The sequence below is a fragment of the Chinchilla lanigera genome, unplaced genomic scaffold, assembly GCF_000276665.1.
Source record: "Chinchilla lanigera isolate Chin_1 unplaced genomic scaffold, ChiLan1.0 scaffold00063, whole genome shotgun sequence".
NCBI classification, from domain to species: domain Eukaryota; kingdom Metazoa; phylum Chordata; class Mammalia; order Rodentia; family Chinchillidae; genus Chinchilla; species Chinchilla lanigera.
The window spans coordinates 9,101,819-9,128,772 of record NW_004955464.1 but is presented as its reverse complement, the minus strand read 5'-3'; the positions used below and the strand labels follow the sequence as shown (position 1 = coordinate 9,128,772).

Genomic DNA, 26,954 nt, shown 5'->3' with positions numbered 1-26,954 from the left:
TAGGGTTTAAACTATAAATGTAGGTATTTATAGGCATTTTTTTACCATACCTGAAATACCTTCCCAGTGTTCCATAGTTTGACGGTGGTCTAGGGATGTAACGCCCACAACTTTCAGAGGAGTCCGTTTTGCTCACTCTTTCCTCAAAAACACTTTACTTGCCTTTCAGTATAATACAAGCTCTTCGATTTCTTTCTACTAACAATCTGTTTTTTCTCCATTTTATTTGCTGGTTCCTTGTTCAGAAAATCTTTGGGCTTCTTTCTGAGTACCTCTTCTCTTATCAATAAATACTTTGGTTTTTGGTTATATTATCTTGGTTTTTGTTTAAATACTATCTATATGACAACAATTTCCATATGCGTTATCTCCAATCCTGACTTCTCTCTCATTTTCTAGACTCATGCATCCAACTGCCTATGCAGTAGCTGATTTAAATTTCTGATAAGCATTTCATATTTAACCTTCCTAAAATTAAACTTGCATCTTTCCTTCAAAATTTCTCCTCTAGTAGCTTTCCTTATCTTTGAAAATAAGATATCTTTACCCTTCCAAATATGTATGTCAAAAGCCTAAAGTCATCTTTAACAACTTTCTTCATTGTGTATCTATACAAAACACATCAGGAAACCCCTAGAGAGTATCCTCAGCCACTTCTCACCACTTTAACTGCTACCACAATGGTTGAAGCTACTATCATCTCTCACTTAGATTACTCTACAAGTCTTCTTACTGCTGTTTCCCTGCTATTACCTTTGGGCTGTGCTACCGTTAGATTTTACTCTCAACTAAGAAACCAGAGTAATTTTATGACATGGTGTATCATGTGATTACTAGGTAAGCCTTTAATTTTTTGTTTCTCAGAGTAAAAGACAGTGCCTGTACAATGGAAAACCAGATCCGATAAAATCATCATGGTAATCCACACTCATCTCTTCTCTATTGCATACACAATTCTTGGAACAAATGTTTTACTACTTTCTGCCTTGCTCAATTAGCTCTAACCATATTGACTTCTTTGCTGTACCTCCAATAAGCCTGAAGTATTCCCAACTGGATGTGCTGGCCAGGGCGATAGCTATTCTTCTCTGTAGGAAGTTTCTACCAGATGTTTGTATGGCAAATGTCCTTATCTTGTCTTTGATCACAACGTTTTTCAATAAGGCCTACCATCATGAGTATGCAATTTGTTCTCCTTGTCGTCCCTCTCATTTTCTTCTACTTTCTTTCCATAGCAATTATCACTTTCTAATATACTACTTAATTTACTTATATTATTTTTTGTCTTTTCCCTCATTCTCTACCACACATTTAGAATGCAAACTCCTCAAGCACAATCATATTTTTTACTGTCTTGAGTATTATATCCTAATAATACTGTTTGACACTTTTTTTCCATACTGATCACATACCTGTTACTCTTAGGTATCTTAGCTGTTTTGATTTCCAAGTTACATGGATATTTTTCTTATTATACTGTTTATTATTGCTGAAACAGGGAAAACTACTAATTATACATTGTGTTAATCCGTTTAGTGTGACACAATAAAATATCATGCACAGGGAAGCATACAAATAACAAATAGTTATTTCCCATAATAGTGGAAGTTAGGAAGTCCAAAATCAAGGAATGGGAAGATTCTAAATCTGGTAAGGGTCTGTTTCCTGATTCATAGATGTCAACTCTCACTGTGTTCAACATGATAAAAATGGAAAGGTAGCTGTCTAGGGCCTCCTTTTCAAGGGCTACAATTCTTCAGGAGGAATATATTCCATGATTTAATTACCACCCAAAGTCCCCATTTCCTAATACCATCACTTTGTCAAGTTAGGGTTACAACTTATCATTTTTGGGGAAAATGTTCAGATCACGGTATCCATATTGATGTCATACTCTTTAATCCTGCTAAATTCTTTTTAGTTCTAATAGTTTACCTGTAGATTTTTTTCAAGACAATCATACAACTGCAAATAATTATAACTATCCCTCTGTCTTTCTAATCATTACAGTTATTTCTTTTTCTTGTCATCTCCATGTGAACAGTATATTGATAAGTCATCCTTTTCTTATCTGATTTTAAAGTGAATGCTGTTAAAGTTTGACTACTTTCTTTGATAGTTTATCTTGATATTTGGGAGAAATTCTTTACTAGGTAAAGAAGTTCCTTTCTCATTCTAGATTTGTATGGGTTTTAGTGTGATTAGGTACTAAATTTTAGCTACTGGTTTTTCTGCTTTTTTGGATAATATTTTTAAAAGCTGTAGAAAATAGAAATTAAGGCAGTAATCCCTAAAGACAGAATATAATTCATTTCAAGATTAAATAGAAAACAGAAACAAAGATGTCAAAAAATTTCATAGTAATTCTAAGTATTAGAATTATGATTTTGAAGTGCTATTGTTTTTGTTTTTGTTTCTTGCTCTCAGTATTTACCTATATTTCCAAACTTTTATGTAGTGAAAATTTCTAACAGGGTCTGAGTACAAATCCTCTAATTAGGTGACCTTCAGCAAACTATTCATTCCTCTGTTCCTCAATTTCTTCATCTGTAATATAGGGTGGGTGGTACTGATAGTACTTACCTCAAAGGATTGAGGATTAAATTAATTAATGTAAATCATTTAGAATAATAGCTGTAACATGAAACTTTTCAGTAAATGACTATTACTGTAATAAATTGAATAACATAGAAAATGAGAATCTCTGCTCTATTTTCTAGGAGCATTACAATCGTAGCAATATGAATAGTAAACATTTACTAAGTATTTTTATTTACCAAGCATTAGCTTTAGTGTATTATATGCATGGCCACATGTAATTCTTATATAAACCTTAGTAAGTACTGCTATTAGCTTTCACCCTTATTAAATACTACTAGCCTTATTGAATACATATAGAAATCAATAGTATAAAGAGATTATTAGTAACTTTCCCAAGGCCACAGCATTTGTTAGTGGCAGATCTAAGCTGTTAGACACAGCTTTATCTAACAAAAGGTCCACTGTACGTTGCTTATAATGATGATGAGAGCAGATTTTGAAAGAAGGAGGAGCAGCAAAAAGAGGTGGATAAGGAGTAAAGGCAGAATGGAAACAGTAGCACTTTTTTAGCAGTACACTTCTGAAGTCAAATTTAAACACATGATATATAACAGTGTGTGCTTGTGTGTGTGTGTATGTGTGTGTGTTTAAACTATGTTCCTGCTTATAGAAATCCAGTACACACTTTTTACAAGAGATAAAATCTCACTATATTACCCAGCATGGAACTGAGTTCGTAGGCTCAAGCTATGTTTCTGCCTCAGCGTTTCAAGTAGCTGGAACTAGCAATGTACATCACCACACCTGGCTCAAGAAATATTTCATCCTTCTCATTTTCATAACTCAGAGGATGATTTGTTGCAATACCTAGGTAAAACAAGATTGACATACTCAGAAAAAAGGCAAAATATTACATGAATCTGTTCTGTTGTTTCATGCCATTGCTGGAAAGCAATCAGTGTCTTTATGACTAGAAGCCTGGCACATAGCATCATAATTTCTCTGTGTGGAGTTTCAAAGAAAATGAGGAGGGAAAAGCATTTTACTCTGGATATGTAAACATTTGAATACATGAAATGATTCAAGCAAAAAATTCAAGAAAAGATATCTGTTGGTAAGAAAACAAAATGGAGTAAACTTTTGGGCAACACTTTAGAAACATGCATAAAGGATCTTTATCATATATATACATTTTTTTCTCATAGGTTCTCCTCATATGATTTGTCCTAAGGAAGCAAAATGAAATGGAGTAACATTTCCTACATAAAGATGTTTACTACAGTGTTATTCAACAACATACAAGAGAAAATAATCTTTATGCCTAAGAATACACAAATGATCAAATAAATTACTGTTGGACAGCCATGTCTGTAAGTTTTTAATGACACAAAATTGCTTGTGATAATCTTTAGGTTTTTGTCTTATTTATTTTATCATTGTGAGACAAAATATTCAACACAACACATTAAAGGAAGAAAGGTTTATTTTAGGTGAGAGGTTTATACAGGTTTCAGTCCATAATCAGGTAGCTCCAAGAGTGGCATGGCAGAGAGCATGGCAGAGCAGAAACAGTTCATGGTGTAGCAGGCAGAAGGCAACAGCAGCTTCCTTCTGTTTCCCCTTTTGATTCCATCCGTGTTACAAACCTATTCATTGGTGCCATTCACACCCAGTTTGAGCCTTTCCTCTTCAATAAAACCATCATCCACACCCAGAATTATGTTAAACCAATCAGTGGGCTGATCCAGTATCACACACCAGTGTGATCCAGTCACTCATAAAAGACTCACCTATGAGTCCATCAGGCTTTGGGAGAACATCAAGATATAAGCCATGACAGGTCCTTTAGAAGCAAGATATTTATGTATGAAATTATGTTCCAGAAATAAAACAGAAAATAAAATAAGCCTAGGAATAAATATGCCAAAAGTTAGCAGCCTTTGCTTCTGGCTCATTAAGATGATAGGTATGTGTGTGCATGTTTGCTGTCTGCTTCTAATAATTATCTGTATTTTCCAAATTTACTACTTTGAGCACTGACTACTTCCACAAGCAGAATGGAGAAAGATAAATTCAAAGAGGTAAAAAGAATATAAAAGAAAAAAAAGTTTAAATAGTCTGGGCATAACCAACTTATTTACTTTTATTGGCTAAAGTTTTATTATGAGTATTTAAATAGAAAGATTTGCTTTCATATCACACAAACGTTTTGTTGCATTGACAATAAATTTCCACATAGGAATGTTTAATATCAGTTTTTCAGAGAGAAAATTACTTCTTTATAAAGTATCAGGATGTTTAGTTTTCATCAACTCATACAAATTTAGTCTTTAACAACTACTTTTTAGGAGGTTAATACATCAGTCCTGGGATATAGCACCACATATTCCAAGCTTCGATCACTTCCTAAAAGTATCAAGGAAAATAAGCCCAAAGCTAAAATTTGTGCTTCAATTTTAACATTCATTTAATGGAGTCAGTATATGATAACTAATACTTTTTGTCTGCTAGTACCAAGCCCTAAATAAGGTTTTTGACTAGATTACATTTATGCAGCTCTCATTTTAACGGAAATTGAGATGAAAGAAGATTATGGGAAGATTATAGGAAGAGACATTATAAAAACAGACCTCACAAGTCAAACTAATAGCAAAACCATTCTCTTCCATGTACACAACCATGAAAACAAATATCCTGTGAGCTAGAGATATATATGATATCTTTCCAGCAGATCTTTATACCATTTTGAGACAGATTTCCATGACTATATAATGTGATTACAGTTGATGGAGCAGTGGCCCACGGAAAGAGGCTGATAAAGCATATTGTGACAAGGATGAGATAACATTGGATATGTAGTTAGACCTCAGAGAGACAAAGGAAACATTAGTTCTAATAACTTTAAAAGTGAACATTCAAAAAACATGCCCAATTCCCTTATTAGAATAACTCCTTATACATCATGTTACTTTCTTGTTTAACTGACAGATAAGATTTCAATAGAGATTGTGTAGTATTAACATATAATGTGCAAACTATAACACTGTGACAGTGACATTTTAAACAATAAAAAGATCACCCATGTAAGCAAACTGGAAGTGTAAATAAGAAAGTTTGGAAAACATGACAAATTTTGTGCAAAAGACCGTGTGTCATGTAGTGTAACTGAAGGAACACATTTCCTCAACTCTCTAAGCACCTCACCTTTATTCTCTTCCCTACAAGTACAAGCTAGATAAAGACAATCATTACAGAGACTACAGTGAATGAAAAATGAGGCCAAAAATTAATATAACCTTAGGTTAAAGAAATGGTGTAATCTCTGAGCTACTTCTAAGTTTCTATTTGGCAAGGGACATAATGAGGATAGATGATTCTGTTATATGAAAAGCAACCAGCCCCATTTCCAGGCATCAGTGGGTTCTTGGATGCAGTGGGTGAGCTAAAGAATACACATACACTATGAAAATAGAAGAAAATTAATCTTTTTTCACATTTAGAAATCCTACCAAATTATATTGCTTTCAAGCAATATATCTCTTCTTTCACATTATTTAACTATATTTCTTTATAATTATTGTTTATTTTTCAGAAGTATGTGTATGTGACAACTATAAGTTATTGACACAGGAGTACCAACAGAAAAACAAGAAGTCGTTTGTTTACCTCATGATAGAAAGAGACCCTTACAATGGGCCCAAATTTGCACTCAGTCCAATACAGGCGGCTAAGGGTTCCTGCTGTGAGTTATACTCTCTAGACTCAGTAACACAGATGTTGGAAAATATATTTTGAGGATAACTGTATACATGAACCCATACAAGTAAAGTTTGGCTTCTAATAAGGTCAGCAGAGAGAAAGAATATGATTTTATCTTTGTGAAAAACTGACAAAGGAACTTTTGTCATGGGAAAGTAAGTGAAACCAAAAAACAAAAGTAGGAGCTAAAGTTGTCTCCTTATGGGGATTTTAACTTTTTTTCCTCTCTCTCCATCCTAAAGTTGTGAGATAAGTCTTACCTAGTGAACAATTCACAGAGATCTCTCCTATATTTGATTTACGCCAGTTAGTTCCCAAACTCCAGTAATCATTACATACTTCCAGTCCTGTGTCAGTCGTATTGTAAAGAATGAAGATAACTGGTAGTAGGTGATGTGGCTGCACCCCGCTTCCCTTTTCCTGAAGCCAGTATGAAAGGGACAGCACCGTGTGGAGAAATATAAAAGAGCCCTTAATTCCAGACACTGAACTGCCTGACACAGGATTTAAATTTCAGCTGAAGGAAATAGAAGCAAGTAACCAGGTAAAAAAGTGAGCCAACAGTAGACTCAAGAGGGGAAATGAACACCTCACTTTTTCCCATACGTCCGAAAGAAGATAGATGTTGGGTAACAGGACTGTGCTTCATATATTTAAAATCATAAAATTAGAGTGTTTGTAAAGTTTGCACATAGTCTTCCATGATCAGTTGTCTCAATATAACAGAGTGATAACTGATTACCAAGGATTATACTTTCATCACTGTTTATTCATCAATAATTTTTCATGCAAAACAAGATTTGAAAATGATTATTAAAAATCAACTAAAAAGGGACCTGAAGAAATCAAGGTTAGAGGCAAATTAATATATTCACAACTTTAACAATGCTAGTACATAGAAACACAATCACAGAAAGTTATCTAGAGTCACTAAAGAGAAATGTAAAATAGACTCTGAGTTTCCCAGCAGCCAAAGCAAAAGGAAAATATGAGGAGTCATGTAAAAAAAGTCTTAAAAATGTAAACAATATAGAAGAAAAGCTTCTAAAATTGAAGCCTCTGAGAAATGTCTAAAATTGAAGCCTTTGAGAAATGTCTCTCATGGGTCTTTACAAAGAAGAGATATAAGGAATCCTATCTATGTAAACATAACACTAAGTCACTTCCACTGTCTCCTTGTAACGTCCTTGAGGAAAGCCTAGCATATCATGCCAATGGTTAAATCATTAAAGAATACTTCATCCTTAGACAAAATATTTGATTATTTAATAACAATTAGATAATAAAAGTCAGTATGCCTTACCTATTTCTCTGTATCTCTTGAAACAAAACTCTATCATTGTTACAGACTTGCATGAATGTATTCTAATATAGTCATTATTTTGATAATTATTAAAGAAAGTAAGGATATTCTTCTTACCAAAACTACAAGATAATATCCACTATTTCTCTCACCTGTGATTCTTTTACATTTTCAACAGTAAAGTTGAACCAAACTCGGAAACGTGGATTACAGGTATCCGGCCTAATGTACAGATCATACTCAAACTCAGAGACCTGGTCCACCCGTCCAAGGTTACCTGGTAATAAAAATTAAGAGAATTCCATTTTAATAGAACTGCATGCAGTTTAATGGTATATATTTTTAAATATTGTGAAGTATGTTTTTGGCATTCTTCATCAGGCCAAACTAATAGGTTCAGCACTCAGTCTGAAAGACCACAAGCTCTAAATCAGCCCAGAGCAAGGTAAAATTTCAGTTAGTTTAGGTTGTGGTGTAGGCAGCTTTGCCTGGTTGTTATAACCTGCTTACCTGGTTACTTGCTTCTATTTCCTTCAGCTAAAATTTAAATCCTGTGTTAGGCATTATCAGTGTCGAATTAGGGATACATATGAAGAGAAAATGCAATGGTGGTTACGAGATGGAGGATTGGGTGAGAAAATAGGGAGATTTAGGAAAAAGGGCACAATATTGCAGATATGCAGTAACATTAGATTTAAATATTTGATATACATAATGAGGATTATAGTTAACAATATTGTACTATACACTGTAAACTTCCTAGGAGTAGATTTTAGGTCAATGATGGCGAACCTTTTAGAGACCAAGTTCCAAACTGTAACCCAAACCCACTTATTTATTGCAAAGTGTCAACACTGCAATTAAACCTGAATGCTAAGGTTTTAGCTTGGAAAAAGCAACTCACACATTAACATCTTTTGTCTTAAGGGAAAAAAATAACATGTGTGCCATAGGCTCGCCCAGCACTGTTTTAGATGTTCTTTCCACATATTCACATATATAAAAAGAGGTAAACAGATGTTCAAAATGTTAATATACTTGACCTTGACAGTTGTTTAAAAATGTATAAGTATTGTGAGTACAGCAAAAGATCATGCTATATACCCTAAATATATATAATAAAATATTTCAAGTTAAAGACAAAAATTTTATCTGAGCAATGTAGTTGAAGATAACAATATGTAATATAAAAACTACTGATAATTCCTATCATTTTTTTTGTAAACTTGTATCACTGTTAATGTTCTTGCTTTGTTTTGTTTATGTCTGTGATGCTGATATGCTGCTATTGTTCTTTTTTTTTTTACTACTCTCTTTAAAATAAAGCTGCAGATATAAAATATTTTTTAAAAGAAAAGAATTTTATTTTGCAAGGGGATACCAGTACCTCACGCTTGCCAGGCAGGCACTGCACCACCGAGCTAAATCCCTGGCCCAAACAATTTTATTATCAATATAAAAACTGTACATTGCTTGTAAACAAAACTTTACATTTGAGTGTACAGAAAGACTGACAATAAAAGGATGAAATTTTTAATAGAAAGGCTCAAGGAATAAGAAAACTAATATAGCTACACTTATATAAAACAAGATAGACTTTAAGAAGCATTACCACAAAGGGTATTTCATGTTTTCAAAAAGAGTAATTACACCAAGAACCTCTTAAAAGTCCTGAAATCATATATATTTATATATCCATTAAAACATTCAAAATACGAAAGATATAATCTAGAATCTTAGTAAGAAATTTAACACACCAATGCCACTAAGTAAGAAAATCCCCCAGTTATTCAGAAAATATGGTGACAAATTAAGGGCATGATTTATAAATATATGTAATATACAACATAAAATTTAAATTTATTTATAAATCACTTGACATTTGTAGAGCTAAATAATCTAAATTCATTTTAAATGAACATCATACACATCACAAAACTGATCATATGCTGGTCTACAGAACAAGTTTCTACAAATTCCAAAGGACTAGTACCATCTTTATATGTTCTTCATCACATTTTATTCCTTCATGTTGAAGACAATTCATTAATAATATTATACAATAATATGAAGGAATAAAGTGTTGTGAAATATATCTAAATACATTTAAGATGAACATTTATAGTTATACAAGTTTATATGTGTAAACAGAGATACGTGTATACATGTAGATAGAGATACATAATTGATTTTCACTGACTTATACATAAGGTTAAAAATCAGTGATCTAAGACTACTAAAAGAAGTTAAAAATGTGAAGCTTTTTCAAAATAAATGATAAAAAGCAGAACCAAAAAAAAGAATAGAAAAGAAAAACGTTTTTAATGTACTCCTTAAATTTAAAATGCAAAAGTTGGTTGTGTTTTTAATAAAGATTTTTAACATTAACCACTTTCAGCAAAGCTCACCTAGAAAATAATAAGGAAACAAAACCTCATTTTGATATTAAGAATGAACAAAAGTGACATCAGTGAGAGGGTTGAATAGGAGGTCCTAGTGCTCATGCCACCACAAACAATGATTTAACAACCATCCATGGACCAAGATCCTTTACAAGAGCTCCAGAATCCAAATATTAGGTTACAGAACACTGGTAGAACATAATATTGATAAAAGTTTAGAACCAATAAGAATACTAGATTCACCATGCCCCTATGACCCTCCTTCCAAACCAGCACTGTGCCACACAGAGAAGATCCTCTCGGACTATCATTTTTCACATGAGGCATAGTGAAATGAGCTCCTGACGTCCTGAATCTGCGGGGGCACTAACTGAGCAATCCATTTTTGTCATATCTAGAACATTAATCAGCACAGTTAGATAACCTAAAGGAAGCTAAGAACTAAGAAAAGTGTTGGGGGCTCTCAAAAGGATGAACTTCAACAACTACCCTGCAACCCTGGCAGCACTGGGCCTTCCAGCCCGCAGATTCCACAATCAGTCCACTGATGGACATGGAATCTCAGCAAAGGCTGACTACTGAAGGGCTTTCTCTGCCAAAGTCAGTTTGTAATGACTGAGAAAAGTTACTGCTTCTTCAAATGCAGACACATCAACATAAGCTACGAGGATCACAAAAACACCAGGGAAACACGACTCACCACTAAATAAAAATAAATAAATAAAACTTCTGTAATCAACTGTAAATGGAGATCTGTAACCTACCTAAAAAGAATTAAAAATAATTAAAAAGTTCAGTGAGTAACATGAGAAAACAAATTTACAGCTACATGATATCAGGAAAATGATACATGAACAAAATTAGAAATTCAACAGAGATTTTAAAGACCATTACAAAACAACCAAACATAAATTCTGGACATGAACAATACAGTGACTCAGCCGAAAAGTTCAACTGCAGGCTTTACAGGTAGTGCCAATCAAACAGAAGAAAGAACCAGAAAACATAATTTGAAAGTCCAAAAAAAAAAAGAAGAAGAAGAAGAAAAAGAAGCAAACCTACAGGACTTGTGAAACATCAAGCAAATTAATATATATAAAATGTGAGATGGTCCTGGGCCTGACTGTTTCTGAAATACCTCACCATTTGAGGTTGCTTAAGTGCGCAGTGCTCACCACGTCAGATTCATCAAACATTGACGGGGTTGCGGTAATCACCAAGTCATATTCTACGAGCAATCCTGCTACCCTGCTTTAGCAGTTTTGTATTCAATCTTTCTATGGACTCACAAGTCCATGTCTATGGTCTGGGTTGGGGCCAGAATCTGCACATTAGTCAAAACACATGCCTGCATATTTCCAGAGGGCAGCAGTCCTAATGTGAGGGAGTAAATGATACAGAGCTCATTGTGTTCTTCCTTCATGTTCACACATTTGCTATCACCTCAGAGAGGTTTTCCCAGCAGTAGAGATCATTGTTCTCTTTGTCACTTTGCCATCCACCATACAAGACTTTGCTATGTTGTCCAACTATCAATACAAAAAAACTACTGGCCACAACTGAGCCAGTAGTTTTAAGCCATTCCACTTAATTCCCACTGGCTGCTCTGATGTTTTTCTCGCCTCAGACCAGACAGTGTCAGTGGCAGGTCATATTACACTAACATCCAGACACTTGAGTCCCCCTTGCTGGGCTAACTTGTACATCAAGCACTTCCAGCTAGGTGGGCCACCTCTTTAGCACATGTGAGATCACAGACAAGGGGGCAGCAATCTGAATTGGTGAGGCATTTTGTAAGTAACCAGGCCCAAGGCTATTCATAGCCTGGAAGTCAATATGTTATTGGAAAGAACACTATGTTGTTGTAAATATGCATTCCACTTATTTAAAGGAAGAGTCTGTGCTACATGCTGGTAAAATAGGCTGTCCACCCTCCACTTTAGCGGTAGGCCAGTTCTATTACTGATAAAGTCTTCATCAATGGCTCCACCTATGATGAGGCACTGTACACTCTAGAAACTGCTGTTCTAAAGAGGTATGTTAATTTTAGCGATCTTCCATCGGTAACCAAAAGACCAGAGGTAGCTCTTTCCATTGTAGTTATTCTCAGATAGGCCAACTCATGCCAAATGCTACACTGATGACATCTAACTGCACTGGTACACCTGGTAAAGAAAGACCTAAAGTCTGTGCCTAGGCTATCAAAGTCTTTGCCTTTTCAAATGATTCTTACAGGGGAATATTTTGGCCTGAAATGGATCCCTTCATAATTAGTTCAACATAGTGGGCATAGGCACTGAAGTAGGTAAGGGTAAAAGTATGCCAATAATCAAGTAGTCCCCCCTCAAATCTGTACATCCTTTATTGTAAGTGGAGGGTGAAGATTTCACTTCATCTTATACTATGATCTTGTCTCATCAAATTATCCCCAGAAACTTCACAGATAGTATAGGCTCCTAAATTTTGTTGGGATTGACAACCCATTATTGATGTATAAGTGAGTGCATAATCATTGTACTGTGTCCTTTCAGAGGACATAATCTTCACTAGTTAACATAATATCACCAATATAAAGGACAGGCAAGATCTTCAGGGGATGAGAATAAAGATCCCAAACCACCATGCTATGGGAGATTCTAGGAATATACAGATATCTCTGAGGCAATACCGGAAATGTCCCTTGCCCACCCTCCCAAGTGAAGTTTACTGGTTCTTGGAGTCCTTAAAAAGGAAATGCTGAAAAAGCATAAACTAAGGGCAAAACAGCACAGAAAGACAAGAGAGGACAGGATGTTTTCCAGCACTACAGCATGGATACAAAGTATTATCTTCCTTAGCTCCCTCCAGTCAACAGGTATTCAAGTTCCATGTGTTTTTTTTTTTTTTTTTCATCAGCAAAACAGGGATACTGATGGCACTATGGTCAGATTACAAAATTCCAAACCACTTTGTTTTATGATTTCTCCAATCTCAGCATGTCCCTTGACGTCCCGTAATGCCTTATAGTTACTATCATTCTAGACGCAAGAAAGCTAACAGGGTTTCATTTTGCTCTCCTCTGTATTGTCTGTACTACCTGAATTCTAAGTCAAAACTCCCCCACAGTGTGTGCGGGGGTGGGGGGAAGGAGATTAGTACCAGCTATGAAATGCCAGTACTCTCTCTATTTCTAGGTGCAAGAAAACTCATTTTACTCTGAAGAGCTGACCCAAAAACACATCAGTAACTGTCCAGAGTCCCCGAAAATCTACAGAGGTGCTATGAATTACTGGATATTCAGTACCCATATGTACCAGAGAGACAATCTGCTCCTTCTTTTGGGAGAATCAATAAATGGCAAATTCCATGTCAGACTTCTGGTTTCCCCCTACAGCTCTCAATCTTGGACAGCCTTAGCCCCAACCCTAATCATGGAGTGGGGGCAGTCCATCCCAAGTGGCAGCACTGCAAGAGTATGGACATTGTTTATCTTCCACTGTACAGGGAGCAGAGAGAAAGACTGAAAACATTGCTTGGGCTTAATTTAATTTTTTTTCCATAATGTTACCAAGATTGCATAAAACGTCATGTCATTCTTGTGTTCTACTTGTCAACCACTCCCTTATTTCTCCTCTTTCCCCTTCTTGTTTATCCCTTTTTCTTGCCACCCTATGTGACAAGGTGCACCCCATTCTGACTACATTCGGTCTATCCAAAGTTAGCAATAATAACCTTACTCACATCATAAACATCCTGTCTGACAGGCTGAGGAGGGAAAGCAGGTTGTATTGTTCTTGAGAAACAGTCTGTAACCGTTTTTCACTCCAACTCTAACCACAGCTTTACTGGGGCTTCGAAACACCTGACTTATCGCATACCCCTATAGCCCTCACTCATGAACACCCTTAGCACTAAACCTAATCATGAGTAGGGGCAATCTACTCCATGCAGAATAACCAGAGGTTTCTTTTCTGCTTTTCCATGGGGTATCTGCCCTGGGAAATCTCCCTCACCTGTCCATACCTCTCTTGTGCCCGTGATGACCCAGTCTATAAGGAAGTAATTTCCTTGCATCTACCAGCCACTATTCAGCCACTGCCTAAGGCTGGATGAGTAGTAATGTTACTTATTTTTACAGCTTCAAATATGCCTCCTGATTAATCCTTGTGTCCTAGGGTCTTTCTACCCAGGCAGTCAAACTTTTATGTGGCAGTTGCTTAAAAGATTTTGTAGTATCTAGCAACTGCACTGCAGTATATTCCTGAACAACTGTAGTTTTTTAAATTGAGGGCCCTCTTCCTACACCTGCCTATTCTGTACGTTTAGCATGAATTGCATAAACGATGGTGTGGAAAAGTAAGGATCATAGGCAAAAGGATCCCCATGCTCTATTACTTCAATCTCAGTTTCTTCCCAATTCCCTCATCCTAGGGATTCCATTTTTTTATAATAGCATTGTAGTGAAAAGATAAAATAGCTTACATCTGGTTTTTCTTCTCCTTCTTCCTACTAAGCCGCACAAAGTAGGTTGCTAGCTTAGTGTCCTGCTCATCAACATTTCCAATCAGGTTAGAAGTTAAGAGATAGGTAAAAAGATTAGTATTTCTTTCAAATTGTAACTCTTCTAATTTCTCCATCCTCTCCTCTGCAGCCACCTGGACATCCATGGCTATTGAAATAGCTTACAATAATGGCCACTGTACTGCAGTGATGACTCCACTATTCTGTATTACAGTGAGTTAAGCAGCATTCAGCAAACAGTTGCTCTAAGCCCAGCAGAGTTCTGGGAGCGTCCTTGCACTCCTGTATTGTGTTAGAAGTACCTAACATATGGGACACCCTTCTCTACCTATAATTAGACGGCCAAACTAGGATTGACCTTATGGAAGTTTACTTATCTGATTACTTATCATTGCTGATATACTATATGTACTTAATAAATTATATGTAGTCTATTTGTTTTAATTTTATATTGTTTTCTTTTTTAAAATATATTATCCATAATTACTTGTTAATGTTTCTAATGGTGCTTTTAATTTTCTTAATTACAAGCATGACAGCGGATGCTCGTAAATATTTCCATGTGCATGTCTGCAAATATTGGTCAAAATTTATTTTAACCAAAATACAAAACTCTCTAAAAGGCACATGAAAATTTCAAATTTATGCTTTTAGAAATCTCTATTTCCATATACTTAAGGTTTGCATGAACTCATACTTAAAATCAATCTTTCTGGAAACATGTTCAAAAATCAGGTACCTTACTGGTTCTTTCCTCACCTGTCTTTTCACAATTAGTTTTTTTTTTTCCTATGGAAGAAAAGACTGTATTCTATTGGCATATAAGATCCCTAGGGTCAACAAAAAATGGTCAGATTGAAATACTTGTGTCTGATCATTTCCCTTCACTGAAAGTAGCAGAAAATCATCCTAAACTCTCATTTTCCTTTCTAACTTTCTCTGTTGAAGGCAAAGAGTAGCATTCGAAATGAAGGATTTGGACCCATTTTGGTAGGCTCTAAATTTAGATATAGCATAGCCTATGGTGGCAGTAGTTATGACAGTTTCTGTATACTGATTTGCTCCTCTATTTCCACATTATTGTCAAATAATCTATTATTCTCTTTTTTTAACAGTCTCTGAGAATAGATTTTCTGATGATATAAGCAGTAATATAAAAATGTAGTGTTACTTATGATGTGAGCATTAAGATAGGACTCTGTATGGTGTCCTTTCAAATAGTTAATTTCTATACCAAAGTATAATTGCTATACATATTAAAATTTATAATTACAGTATACTTGAACAGATATCCTTCTTCATTATACAGTACTATATAGCATTTGTTTGCCCAGGAGATATGACATATTCCATATTTTTGTTTTTACTTTATAGCTAAGTAAATGGAGTCACAGAAAAAAATAATTTTTCTAAAAAATTCCATGTCACCCTGGTTCTTAATCAAGCAGCTTCACCTATATATTGGGTTTTCTTTTTATAGGCATGCACACACAGGTTTTAAAAAAGAATGTATCATTCTTAAGGGAGACTTGCAAAAGAGCAAAGCAAAGAGGCATTGATAAGAAAGACTGGTAGCAATAGTACCTTATTTTTTTGCAGGTGACAGACTTATTGAAATGTTCATCTACCTATCTATCTATCTATCTGATGATTCTAATTCAGAATATTCAATTTTTTAAAAAGTATGTTCAGAAACACAAATCTTATGGGAAGTGTAATCTCTACATCACAATTTTAAATAAGGAACATGAGCTGCTGCATTCTCTCACCCACAGTATTGTGTTCCCCATGATTTTAAACAGAAGGTAAAAATCTCGTACTGTAGGAAGGTAAAAAACTTCCTACAGTTCAATGTTACATCTTGTACACTGGAATGCATATTGGAAGTAGGTTGAAGGTTTTAATTTTCTTGATTTCTTCAGGCTCACACAGGAAACTTTCCTTTTATCTTTGCCAAAGTGCATTAAATTCACCAGATATAAGTTTTCCATTGTCACCTGTATCTCTGTTCTTTTATTCTTTCTGATCAAAGCATCATTTAATTTAGATAATTGTCTGGATAAACTACAAGTTTTATGATAAGGACTACATTAAATAATCACCAATGCACCTTCTGTAAACCCCAAGCTTACAGGGCCCCAAAATACGCTTTTACTATTAATTTCCACTGCACATTGCCTCATTTTAACACCTTGCCACACTGAGAAATACTAAAGCATAGATAGCTCTATCTATTTAATTAAGAGCTACATTCTGATTTTCTTTTTCTTTTTCCGGTACTGGGGATTGAACTCAACCAAGTCCTTGCACTAAGCTATATCCTCAGTACTTTTTAATTTTTTATTTAATGGGGTCTCATTAAGTTACCCAGTCTGCCTTCAGACTTAGAATCCAACTGCTTCAGTTTCACAAATAATCTGATCATTTATTTTATATTTAGTAAGTATCAAAAATGGTAATATAACTACCTTATATCATCAATTATATATAATAATAATTGTAATAAATTGGTATGTCTTAAATTCTAAGTTTTTAATGTTTATATGTACACATTAAGTTTTAAATGTTTATATATACATATAGGTATTATATATCTATATATATAATGCAGAGAAGCATGATAAAGTGAATAACGAAAGACTTTCAAGCAAAATAATATGCTACTTTAAGATAGTTTTGCGGAGAAAGTAAACAGAAATTATGAGTTCATGTGCAAAGAGTTAACATAAAAATTAACCTTAGAAAATTCTGTTTTATTTTTATGTTTATTTTTTCTCTTTAAAAAAACTAAAGAATGAAAAATCTCTACATTTATAAGTGAATATTAACAGCTAATAATTTCACAATGTTTACTATATGACCAACATTCTTCTAGTTGCCAAAATAAAGTAGTCTTTTCCCTCCTTTTTTGATAAGATTGGCTAAGGGTTTGTTGATTCTATTTAATCTTTCAAAGAATGAACTCTTTAATTCATTGATTCATTGTATTGTTTTTAAGCCTCCAATGCATTAATTTCTGCTCTGATCTTTATAATTTCTTCCCTCATATGAGCTTTTGGCTTAGTCTGTTCTTCTTTTTCTAGAAGTTTGAGGTTCAGCATTAAGTTGTTTATTTTTTCTGGCTCTGTTTTTCTGATATGGGTGGGTATTCACTGCTATAAATTTCCCTCTTCAGACTGTTTTAATTATGCCCTCTAAGTTCCAGTATGTTGTACTGTCATTGCCATTTAATTGTAGAAACTGTCTAATTTCTTCTTCCATTTCATCTATTACATTTTGGTTGTTCAGGAGGGTGCTATTTAATTTCCATATGTTTATGAAGATCTTGCAGTTTCTTTTGCCATTAATTTCCAATTTCATTGCACTGTGTTCTGATAAATGCATGGAATAATTTCAATTCTTTTGCATTTACTTATGTATGTTCTATGAGCTAGTATGTGATCTATTTTGGAGAATGTCCCATGTGCAGCTGAAAAGAATGTGTATTTTGATGTTGTAGGGTGGAACGCTCTGTAGACATCTACTAACTCCATTTCTTCAAAAGTTTGGTTCAGTTCTAACATTTCATTGTTGATTTTTTGTTTAGTTGATTTGTCCTTTTGTGACACTAGGGTATTGAGATTCCCCCAATACAAATATTGTATTAATGCTTATTTGATTTTTCATGTCTGTTAATATTTATTTCATACAGTTGATTGCATGGGTATTTGTTGCATATATATTTATGATTGTTACCTCTTCTTCTTGGAATGTTCCATTTACAAGGATGTACTAACCTTCTTTATCTCTCTTAATCAGTCTTGACTTGAAATTCACTTTGTCTGCAAATAGCCTAGCTGTTCCTGCTTTTTTCTGAGTTCCTTTCACATGATATAGTTTTGCATCCTTTGACTTTCAGTCTGTGAATTTCTTTTCTAATTAAATGTGTTTCTTGAATGCAGCATATTGTTGGTTCTTGCTTCTTGATCCATTCTGCCAGTCTGTGTCTTTTGATTGATGAATTTAGACAATTAACATTGATGGTTATAACTGATATGAATTGACTCATCCTATCATGTTATTTTCTAGTTATTGCTCCTCTTGTGCAGTGAGTCCTGTCTCAGGGAAAGGCACCGCCAGCCACCTCCTTCCTCTTTGGTGAAGTTTCTTGCTTCACTCTCTCTGTGGGCTTCAATTCACACCTCAGATCCTTTCTGAGTCCAGGGGATCCACATCCCTCCCTCTTGTCTTCCTCACGTTGTTATATTTCAGCATGTAGATGGCAACACTCAGAGAGGCTCTTTCTCTGCTGCTTACCACTCTGCCAACTTGGTGCCTCCTCATTTCTAGCTGATTTTAAGATATTCTCTTTAATGTATTCTTTAGTTTTATTTCTATATATTGAGAAGTGGTGGTTTGAAGGTTATAGTTTTAATTACAGTTATACCTCTGTATTTGATTTCTTTGACACTCACTGAATTTGGTTCTCAAACATGTTGAGAGGAAAATTTTTTCTAGGCACTTGTCATTTGTTCGGCATTAAATGTACAAGCTAGAACTTGTCAGTCTTGATTGCCTCATGACTACCCTTCACAGCCAAAAAATTTGTTTTTGGTACTTGTCATACCTCCCAGAACCAACCAATGACAAGTTCTGAGAGACTACTAAATTTTTTTAAGAATCTGAGGATTCACATATGTGAAATTTATCACTTTGAATATTACCTCTAATTCTCTTTTTTTCTCTGATACCCTCAGGAAAATTATACTAGGCTATAGCCCCAGCCCTAGGGTCTTGTTAAGTGACTAAGCTGCTCAGCCTGGCTCAAACTTGCAATTCTCAGGGCTCAGCATCCCACAATGCTAGGATTATACATGTGCATCACTACACCTGGCTTGTTTTTGTTGATTTTAATGTCACCTCACTTTCCTATATATTTTATCTCTGTTCATCTCTACATTGAGCAGTTCCTCCTGTTTTGTCTTTCACTTTATGAACCTTTCTTCAATTTTGTTCAGCTAAGCTTCCGTCTTTTCCATGTCGATGACAGTATAATTCATTTTGAGAAATTCTATTTAGACATTTTTATAAATACATCTTTTACATAAATATCTGATTTTTTAAAATAATACCTTGTGCTTTTGAGACCACCCCTTGGTGTCTTTAATCATTTTAAATATATGTATTTTTCATTTTTCTTCAGAAATTCCAGGGTCTAGACTTAGTCGTAGTGTTTCTGTCCATACTGGATGGTCTCCTTGTGTGGTGAAATTTGGATTTTAAACCCATCTACATTCGAAATTTAGCTATAAGAATCCCTGTATTCTCAGTATGAAGGACACGACCCTTTAAAGTTTTGTATTTGCTTCTGCCAGGCATGGAGGAAATGTACCCAGCCTGCAAATGCATTTTATAATCATTTTGAATTTTGGATGAATGACACCAAGTTGAGTAACATGTAGAAGTTGAAAATGCCAAACTGTGGCATAAGACCATAGTAAATTTTAAAGGAAACTATCTATTATGTTGCTCTCATTTAGAAAGAACACATGCTTCCAGTTAGATAAACAGATTTGATTCCTATCCCTGCTGCTTACTGCTTTTGATGCTTTGGACAAAACTCCTAACTGCTGTAGGCTTTAACTTTCTTCTTTACATAGAAGTTAAAATAAAGATAAAATATTTATTTATATTTATAAAGATAAACATTTATTTATATTTATAAAATATCTTCTTTGTAGTCTTCTTATAAAGATTAAATAAAACCATGTCTATAAATTACCTAATCAGTGCATAACCCCAAAAATATTGGATTGTCTTCAATTTTGCTCTAAATTTCACACTGAATAACTAATATAAAGAAATGCTTTATATATATCTAGAGTTCAACAATTTTTTCATTGCCTGCATTGATAAAGGACTTTTTTTGGTTCACTCTTATATTCTTAGCACTTGTCACAATATCTGGACAAACTGGTATTCAATAAATATCTGTTGAATAAATGTATAAATAAAAACTTGCTAAGTAATATAAATGAAGTAATGTTTTGAAGGTTTATCAAAATCAAAATCAATGAAGTAATGTACTGAAAGTTTATTCCATACCAGGCCATGTTCTTGGCACTAAGAATGCAAACATGAATGAACCAGTTGTGCCTTCATGAGTATATAGTTAAACTACAGCAAAAGTCACACAAGTAGATCATTCCCACCCAAAACATCAATGGCTATGCTAGAAGGATAATCAGAAGAAAACATAAGATGCTATGCAAAGTGACTTATTGTTATATCTACAAAAATGGAAACATAAACTGGTCAAAATAAAATGGCAATCCAGGCAAAGAAACTGGGAACCACTGGAAGATTTTAACCAAAAGTGTATTACTGCACAGTTTAGTTTTAGAAGATTTCTCCAGTGGCAGTATAAAAATAAAATGAGAGACTTGAAGAAAACTGGACACAAAAACAGCATTAAAGCCTACCAATATAATGTAAGTGGCTAAATAAGAATAGGTGAAGATTTTCAGAAAGCAAACTCATCTTCCTATTTGATAATTTTACTTAAATATTTGACTTTCATGAAAAAGAACAGGCAAACCAGTAATGTTTATAAAAACAGTAATACAGAAATTTTTTTTTCAGAACTTGAAAAAAAAAGGTGGATGATGATTTGGAAGATTTGGACCAGACTTGGACCAAATATAGATTTACTGAGAAGCAGATGAAGTTTAGGCCTTAAGGTTTTTAAGGTACAAAGGCCCTTGTAAGCAGTGAGGATAACAGAGAGCTATGGACAGCAAATTTAGAAAGCAAGGTCACACTTCTTAAGAGTATCTCGGGTAAACACACTAAAGAGACTTCAGCAGAAAGGGGCCTGGCAACTCCAAGGTGCCAGCAATTTACAGTAATATTTCTTATTCTGAAGATGTTTTATACTCATAATCATATATAATGTTTTTTAAGATTACCATTTGAAATTGTATAAACTTTAGGCTACACAAAACCTGAAACAGCCATTGCTTCCAGCCCTAGACTTCTGTAGCATTCAGAAATGGAGAGAACTATACAGCCTGATGCCTAGAGTAAAATGCATATTTTCATCTTGATCTATGGAAATTGACTCTACATAAGCAAGTAAAAAAGATTTCCTTGAAATATACATTAAGAGCTATTATATCGGTAATTAAACATTGAACTCATGATGAATAATTGATGTTCTAGATCTCATCATATAATGATGGCTAAAATTAAGCATTCAAAGGTAGGGTGACATTTTCAAAGTCATTCTTTAAAGATAAAATTGCTTTCTGGCACATATTTTAAGTGGATGCACTATTGATTGAAATGTATTCAGAAGACCTGGTTATAGCTCTGGATCTATCATTGATTACCTTTGTAACCTTGTACCAAGGACAGAATTATTGTCTGTTCTAACTCAAAATATTCCAGCATCCCTTCTCAGTTAATCTTCTCTTACCTTGTCTATAGCAGCAAATCCCTAAACTGTCTTCTTGCTTCTCATTTCTAAGACCATCAAGACCCCCATCCTCTCATGGCCAACATTGCAATAAAATACCTTTGATGATTTTTTCCATCACTGAAAAAACAAAATGCAGTATCAGCTTTCTGCAGAAACCACTACACTTTGGCACCTAGATATCTGCATAACTTTATTATTAGGTCTCCTATTTCTCTCTACAGTTTTATTTATGTTTCCACAAACATATTCCATCATGGCACATTTATTCAAACTATCCCCATAGTATGGAGCCCTCTCACCATCTCTGTCTGGCCATCAAAGCCTTTAAGATCTTACTTTTCCGTTGCAACTTCCAGAATTAGTATTTCTCAATCATCTTATCCTTTACTTTCTTATTCCTTGATTACAACGCCTGTCTATCCAGGACTATAACAATGAGTCAAGGAAGCATTATTTCAGTGTTTGTTCTACCACTCACTAAGCTGTATAACTTTGGGCAAGTACATCAACCTCCGGGAAATTTAGCTTTCATTTAGTATGTAGACCACATTTATATGTGATCTTTTATAGGTACATAAACCAGAAGAAACTCAGTGAAAAAGAAACACAGTAACCCATCAAATTTCCAGGACAAATATTCACATTCAATAGTGCTTACCAGAGAAGTTCAGTTTGTCAGCGAGTGGAATGAAGTTAGAGTTGAAGCGAGTAGAGTTAAATATAGGTCCTTCATTTGCTAGACCAATCAGTCATAAGGCTAAATTTAGTGTTCCATTTAGTTTTAGCATTGGTTAGTATTCCCAGCAAGTAGCCCAGGAAAGGAATATTGAATGGTCCAAACAATGTGGGGCACTCTGGACTCCAAAGAGTATATGACAATCTCCTTTGTCATTACTTCTAACAGATTGGAGGTATGATAGACATTATGAAAGGATAGGAAAACACTCAAGGGTAAAGGGCAACTGGGATGTGGGAAAACAAAAGGGAAAGAAGGAGAAATTTTGCATGTAGGTATATACAGGATAGTTAACATAGTTCTACTGTCTTCTATTTCTTTGCTGAAAGAAACTGTCAATGAGTCCTTGATTGATCAATATTGCATGTCTCTATCTGTTTTCATGAGAAATCACTTTGAAGATATCAATTTGTAATACAACAAGCATTGTTAATTTCCTACCACTTTGTTTGTAACTGTGTATTGTCTGTACTGTTCTTTTGCTATTTTGTAAAAGATTCTCTGTCTCTTAATGTTTTCCTCCTTTTATTTTTAAAATAAAAGAAGAAGTAATTTCTGAATGTATGTAACGTTGTATAAAATCTCTTAATTCTCTTGTTTGGAAGTAATCAAATTACCATCTATCTTTCATTAAAACTGAGTGAACAGTTATCAAACATGAGCTGTGCATCAAGATATAATTATTACTATAGTAGTAACAACAAATAAACTGAATAAGAATAAGACATACATAATCTTTTTCTTTAATTTCTTATCCCTTCATAAAGGAGATAAACATGAATCAAATAATTTCAAGTATAATGAGAGTTACAAAGCAGGAATGTACTCCAGATATAATAGAAGTATTCAATAAAATAATGTAATGAATCTTATAGAATGAAAGTAGGCTACTCTTGTTACTTACTGCTATGGACTGAAAGACTGTGTCCTTCCCTAAATTCATATATTGAAGCATTAACAGCCAAAGTGACTGCATTTGGAGACAAGGTCAAATAAAGTCATAAGAGTAGAATCCTGGTCCAATAGAATTAGTGTCCTCATAAGAAAAGATACAGGAGAACTACTATTCATATTCATATTTTCCCCCTCCCTCTCTCTTTAGGTCCCTCTTTACCTTGCTAAGTATATGCACTGTGGAAAGATTATGTGAGGACATAGCAAGATAAAAAGCTCTCAGCATAAACTGAACACTTCCAGAACCTTGATCCTGTGCTTTCCAATCCCTAGGACTACATGAAAATAAATTTCTATTGTATAAGCCACACAAACCATGGTATTGTTTAGGCATCCCAAACAGAGAAAGACATAGGGGGTAGAGGGAAAAAAGGGAGAAGGGAAAGAGGGAAGGGAGGACAAGGAAAAGGAGGGAGATGGAGAAGGGGAAGGGAGAGAAGGGAGAAAAACAGAAATAGGAAGGAGGTAGAGGAAGAAAAAAATGAAAAAGCTTGCTTTGTTCTCTAGTAAACTGATTTTTTTCCCTTCCATCATAATATAATGCGCTTTCTTATATAAGGCTCCCATATGTGAAGTTCTAGGCAAATGCTTAGTGAACTTACAAGGAAGATCTATGTTGATATATCTACCTCTGAATTAATATTTCCAATTCCCATAACAGTTGGTAAGACATTTTATGCTTAACAAACACTAATAAGAGTTCATTTACTTTATGTCAAAACTGTTCTGGTTATAATTTTTTCAACTATACAAAATTTAACATGGTTCTGGAAGTTAATAGCAAAATAATGTTATCAGTGAACTACTCCAAATCTCTCTGGCTTACAACAATAAACACTTATTAAGTTCCTAAGTTTGTAGGTTGTGGTTGATTTATCTGTATACTGCTGGGCAGTTCAGCTTTAGACTACCGATAGGTTTGTCTGGTCTCTAAAATAAGACAAGTTTAATGTGTCCCTCATATGCCTGTTCTCATGCAAACACCAGTGTGCTAAAGCCACACCAAATTATATAAAGCACACTTAAGCCCTCTGTTGGAGTAATATCCATTAAAATTCAATTAACTAAAGAATTTCATATGACAGAGCCTCAAATCAAAGCAGCAGGGAAACAAAAATCACCTACAGTTGACACGTGAAAAAATATTTGCATACTGTGGAGAAATTCAGACAAAATTATTTCTAAAAGAGAAATGAAAGTAAATATACTGGGCTGGGGATATAGCTCAGCAGCACAAGCGCCTGTCTGGCAAGTGCAAGGTCCTGAGTTCAATTCCCAGTACAAAAAAAAATAAAAAAAGAAGACCGAAGGTAAATATACTACTGGATGCTAAGAACAACATAGTGACTAACATAGAGTCTCTATTCTCATATGATTCATATTCTGGAGGTTATTGGGTGTTGAGGGAGAGAATTACAAGGAAACCACTTCAAATACAATGAAGTATAATAACAATCATGGGGGAATAATACTTTTATATGTAAAGATTTACAGGGTAATAGAAGTTTACAAATCAGTAAGATTGGAATTAAGCGATGGCAGAATTGTAGGCAAAAGGAGAATGTGTGAAAAATCATAGATTTGTGTACAATGGCATAATAAAAATTCCAATTAATTATTATGTGTAGAACATAGAATATATAGAGAAAAAATCCCAAAAGATGAGGTAGGAAATGCAAGAGCTTAAAAAACAATAAATATAAGCCACCCCCAAAATTTGGGCAGAGAGGCCATTAAAGCATATTAAACAAGGAAATAATATCTTGAAATATTTAGAATTATAGCTCAATACAGCATAAGAATGGCAAGTATGGTGGAGTTAGAGTGGTAGGGAGTGTCCAAGTATGTGACAACAAAAGAATGAACAAAATCAGTAGAGTCTGAATGAAACTAAGGGCATATTAACAGATTCATGAAATATAATAGCATATATTTTTAACTGAATGAATGGAGAAGTAAGGACCTCCTGAGTTAAAACTGACAAAAATTCAACTCAAGTTAGCATAAACAAAACTAGAAGTTCTCAGAAATACAAGAAAAACTGCAAGAACCAGAACAATTTCAAGGGCCTTGGGGATGGCACAGGGAATTTAAGTGTCATTTATATTCTCTCTTCCTCTCTTACTGATATTTATTCACTTGATTCTCTCCTACTATAGATAAGCCTTCTCCACATGAAGAAAAACTATGTCTAGAGATGATACATTCTTCAGTTACCTTACCCTAGAGGAAAAAAGTGAATCTTTCCTCATTTATAATAAATTTTAAAAATAAAACTTAACAATGTTCTGACTGACCTAACTTGAGTCACACAGTCTCACTGAATAAACCAATTTAATGGACAGGAAATCATGACTTACTAATTATCTGCTGATCTTCTTAGAGAAACCTGCCCAGTTATCAGCAGGGGAAAAAGATAAAATATAATTCATCTGAATTATAACAGCATCAATTTGTATCAATCAGAGAGGGGTAAGAGATTAGTTGAAGGTGGCTAATTAAAAAGTTTCACTTTAGTGACTGGAAGATTAATTGTGTATTACCTGTGCTAGGAAGAAAATAAGGTATGAAAGCATTATTTTTAGAAATGTTGAGATTATGATATCTATTGGCCATTCAAATGGCAAATTCAATAATAACTAAAATATCTTTTGCAGGAGATTGGGATATATATCCATCCTCTATGAGGAATATTCTAAGATTCCTAGTAGATGCCTCAAGCTTCAGATAGTACAATATCATATACCCTATTATTATGATCCCTCTTATAACTAAGGTGGAAACAATGCAAGAGGCATATCACACAAGAATTGTTGCCCAGGTCGCCATTTCAGTTACATAGACTAACAATTGTGAAGCTTTCTACTTTAAAAAGAGCATCAAAGGTCCTGCTCATATTAGAAAATTTGTTTATTTGCAATTGTCCTCAGACAATTCAGAGATAAAATCAAAAAATGTATTTAACACTACAGACTTTCTACTAAATGGACTTAAACATTTTGATTCCTTAATGTCTATAACTACATTCTCCAAGGTGAAAAATGTATTGCCTTAGCCACGCAAATGAAAGTTTATTACCTTGATACACGAAAAAATAATAAAACATAAGAGTTTTATCAGCCCAAAGTAATTTTCAAGTTACACAAAATGTTCCTTCCCTCCACATATATATGAAAATACTCCTGTCTTATGCATTTAGTCTTCATAAAATATGCAACATTGCTTCCCATGTCAATAAAAGTATGTTACCTCTAGAAGGAAAATCCATTTTGCAAAATGATCCAGCATAACTATAATTAC

The 26,954-nt window shown here is 34.3% G+C and overlaps 1 protein-coding gene across 3 annotated transcripts in view; it reads right to left on the bottom strand.

The window, feature by feature from the left end:
• The window catches only part of Agbl4 (ATP/GTP binding protein-like 4), a 1,347,784-nt gene that overhangs the window by 1,066,412 nt on the left and 254,418 nt on the right, over positions 1–26,954 (bottom strand). For all 3 annotated transcript variants that reach the window (XM_013521735.1, XM_005398626.2, XM_005398625.1), the window contains exon 3: positions 7,756–7,880. In XM_013521735.1, coding sequence (XP_013377189.1) covers positions 7,756–7,880 — 125 coding nt within the window. The remainder of the gene's footprint in view (positions 1–7,755; positions 7,881–26,954) is intronic.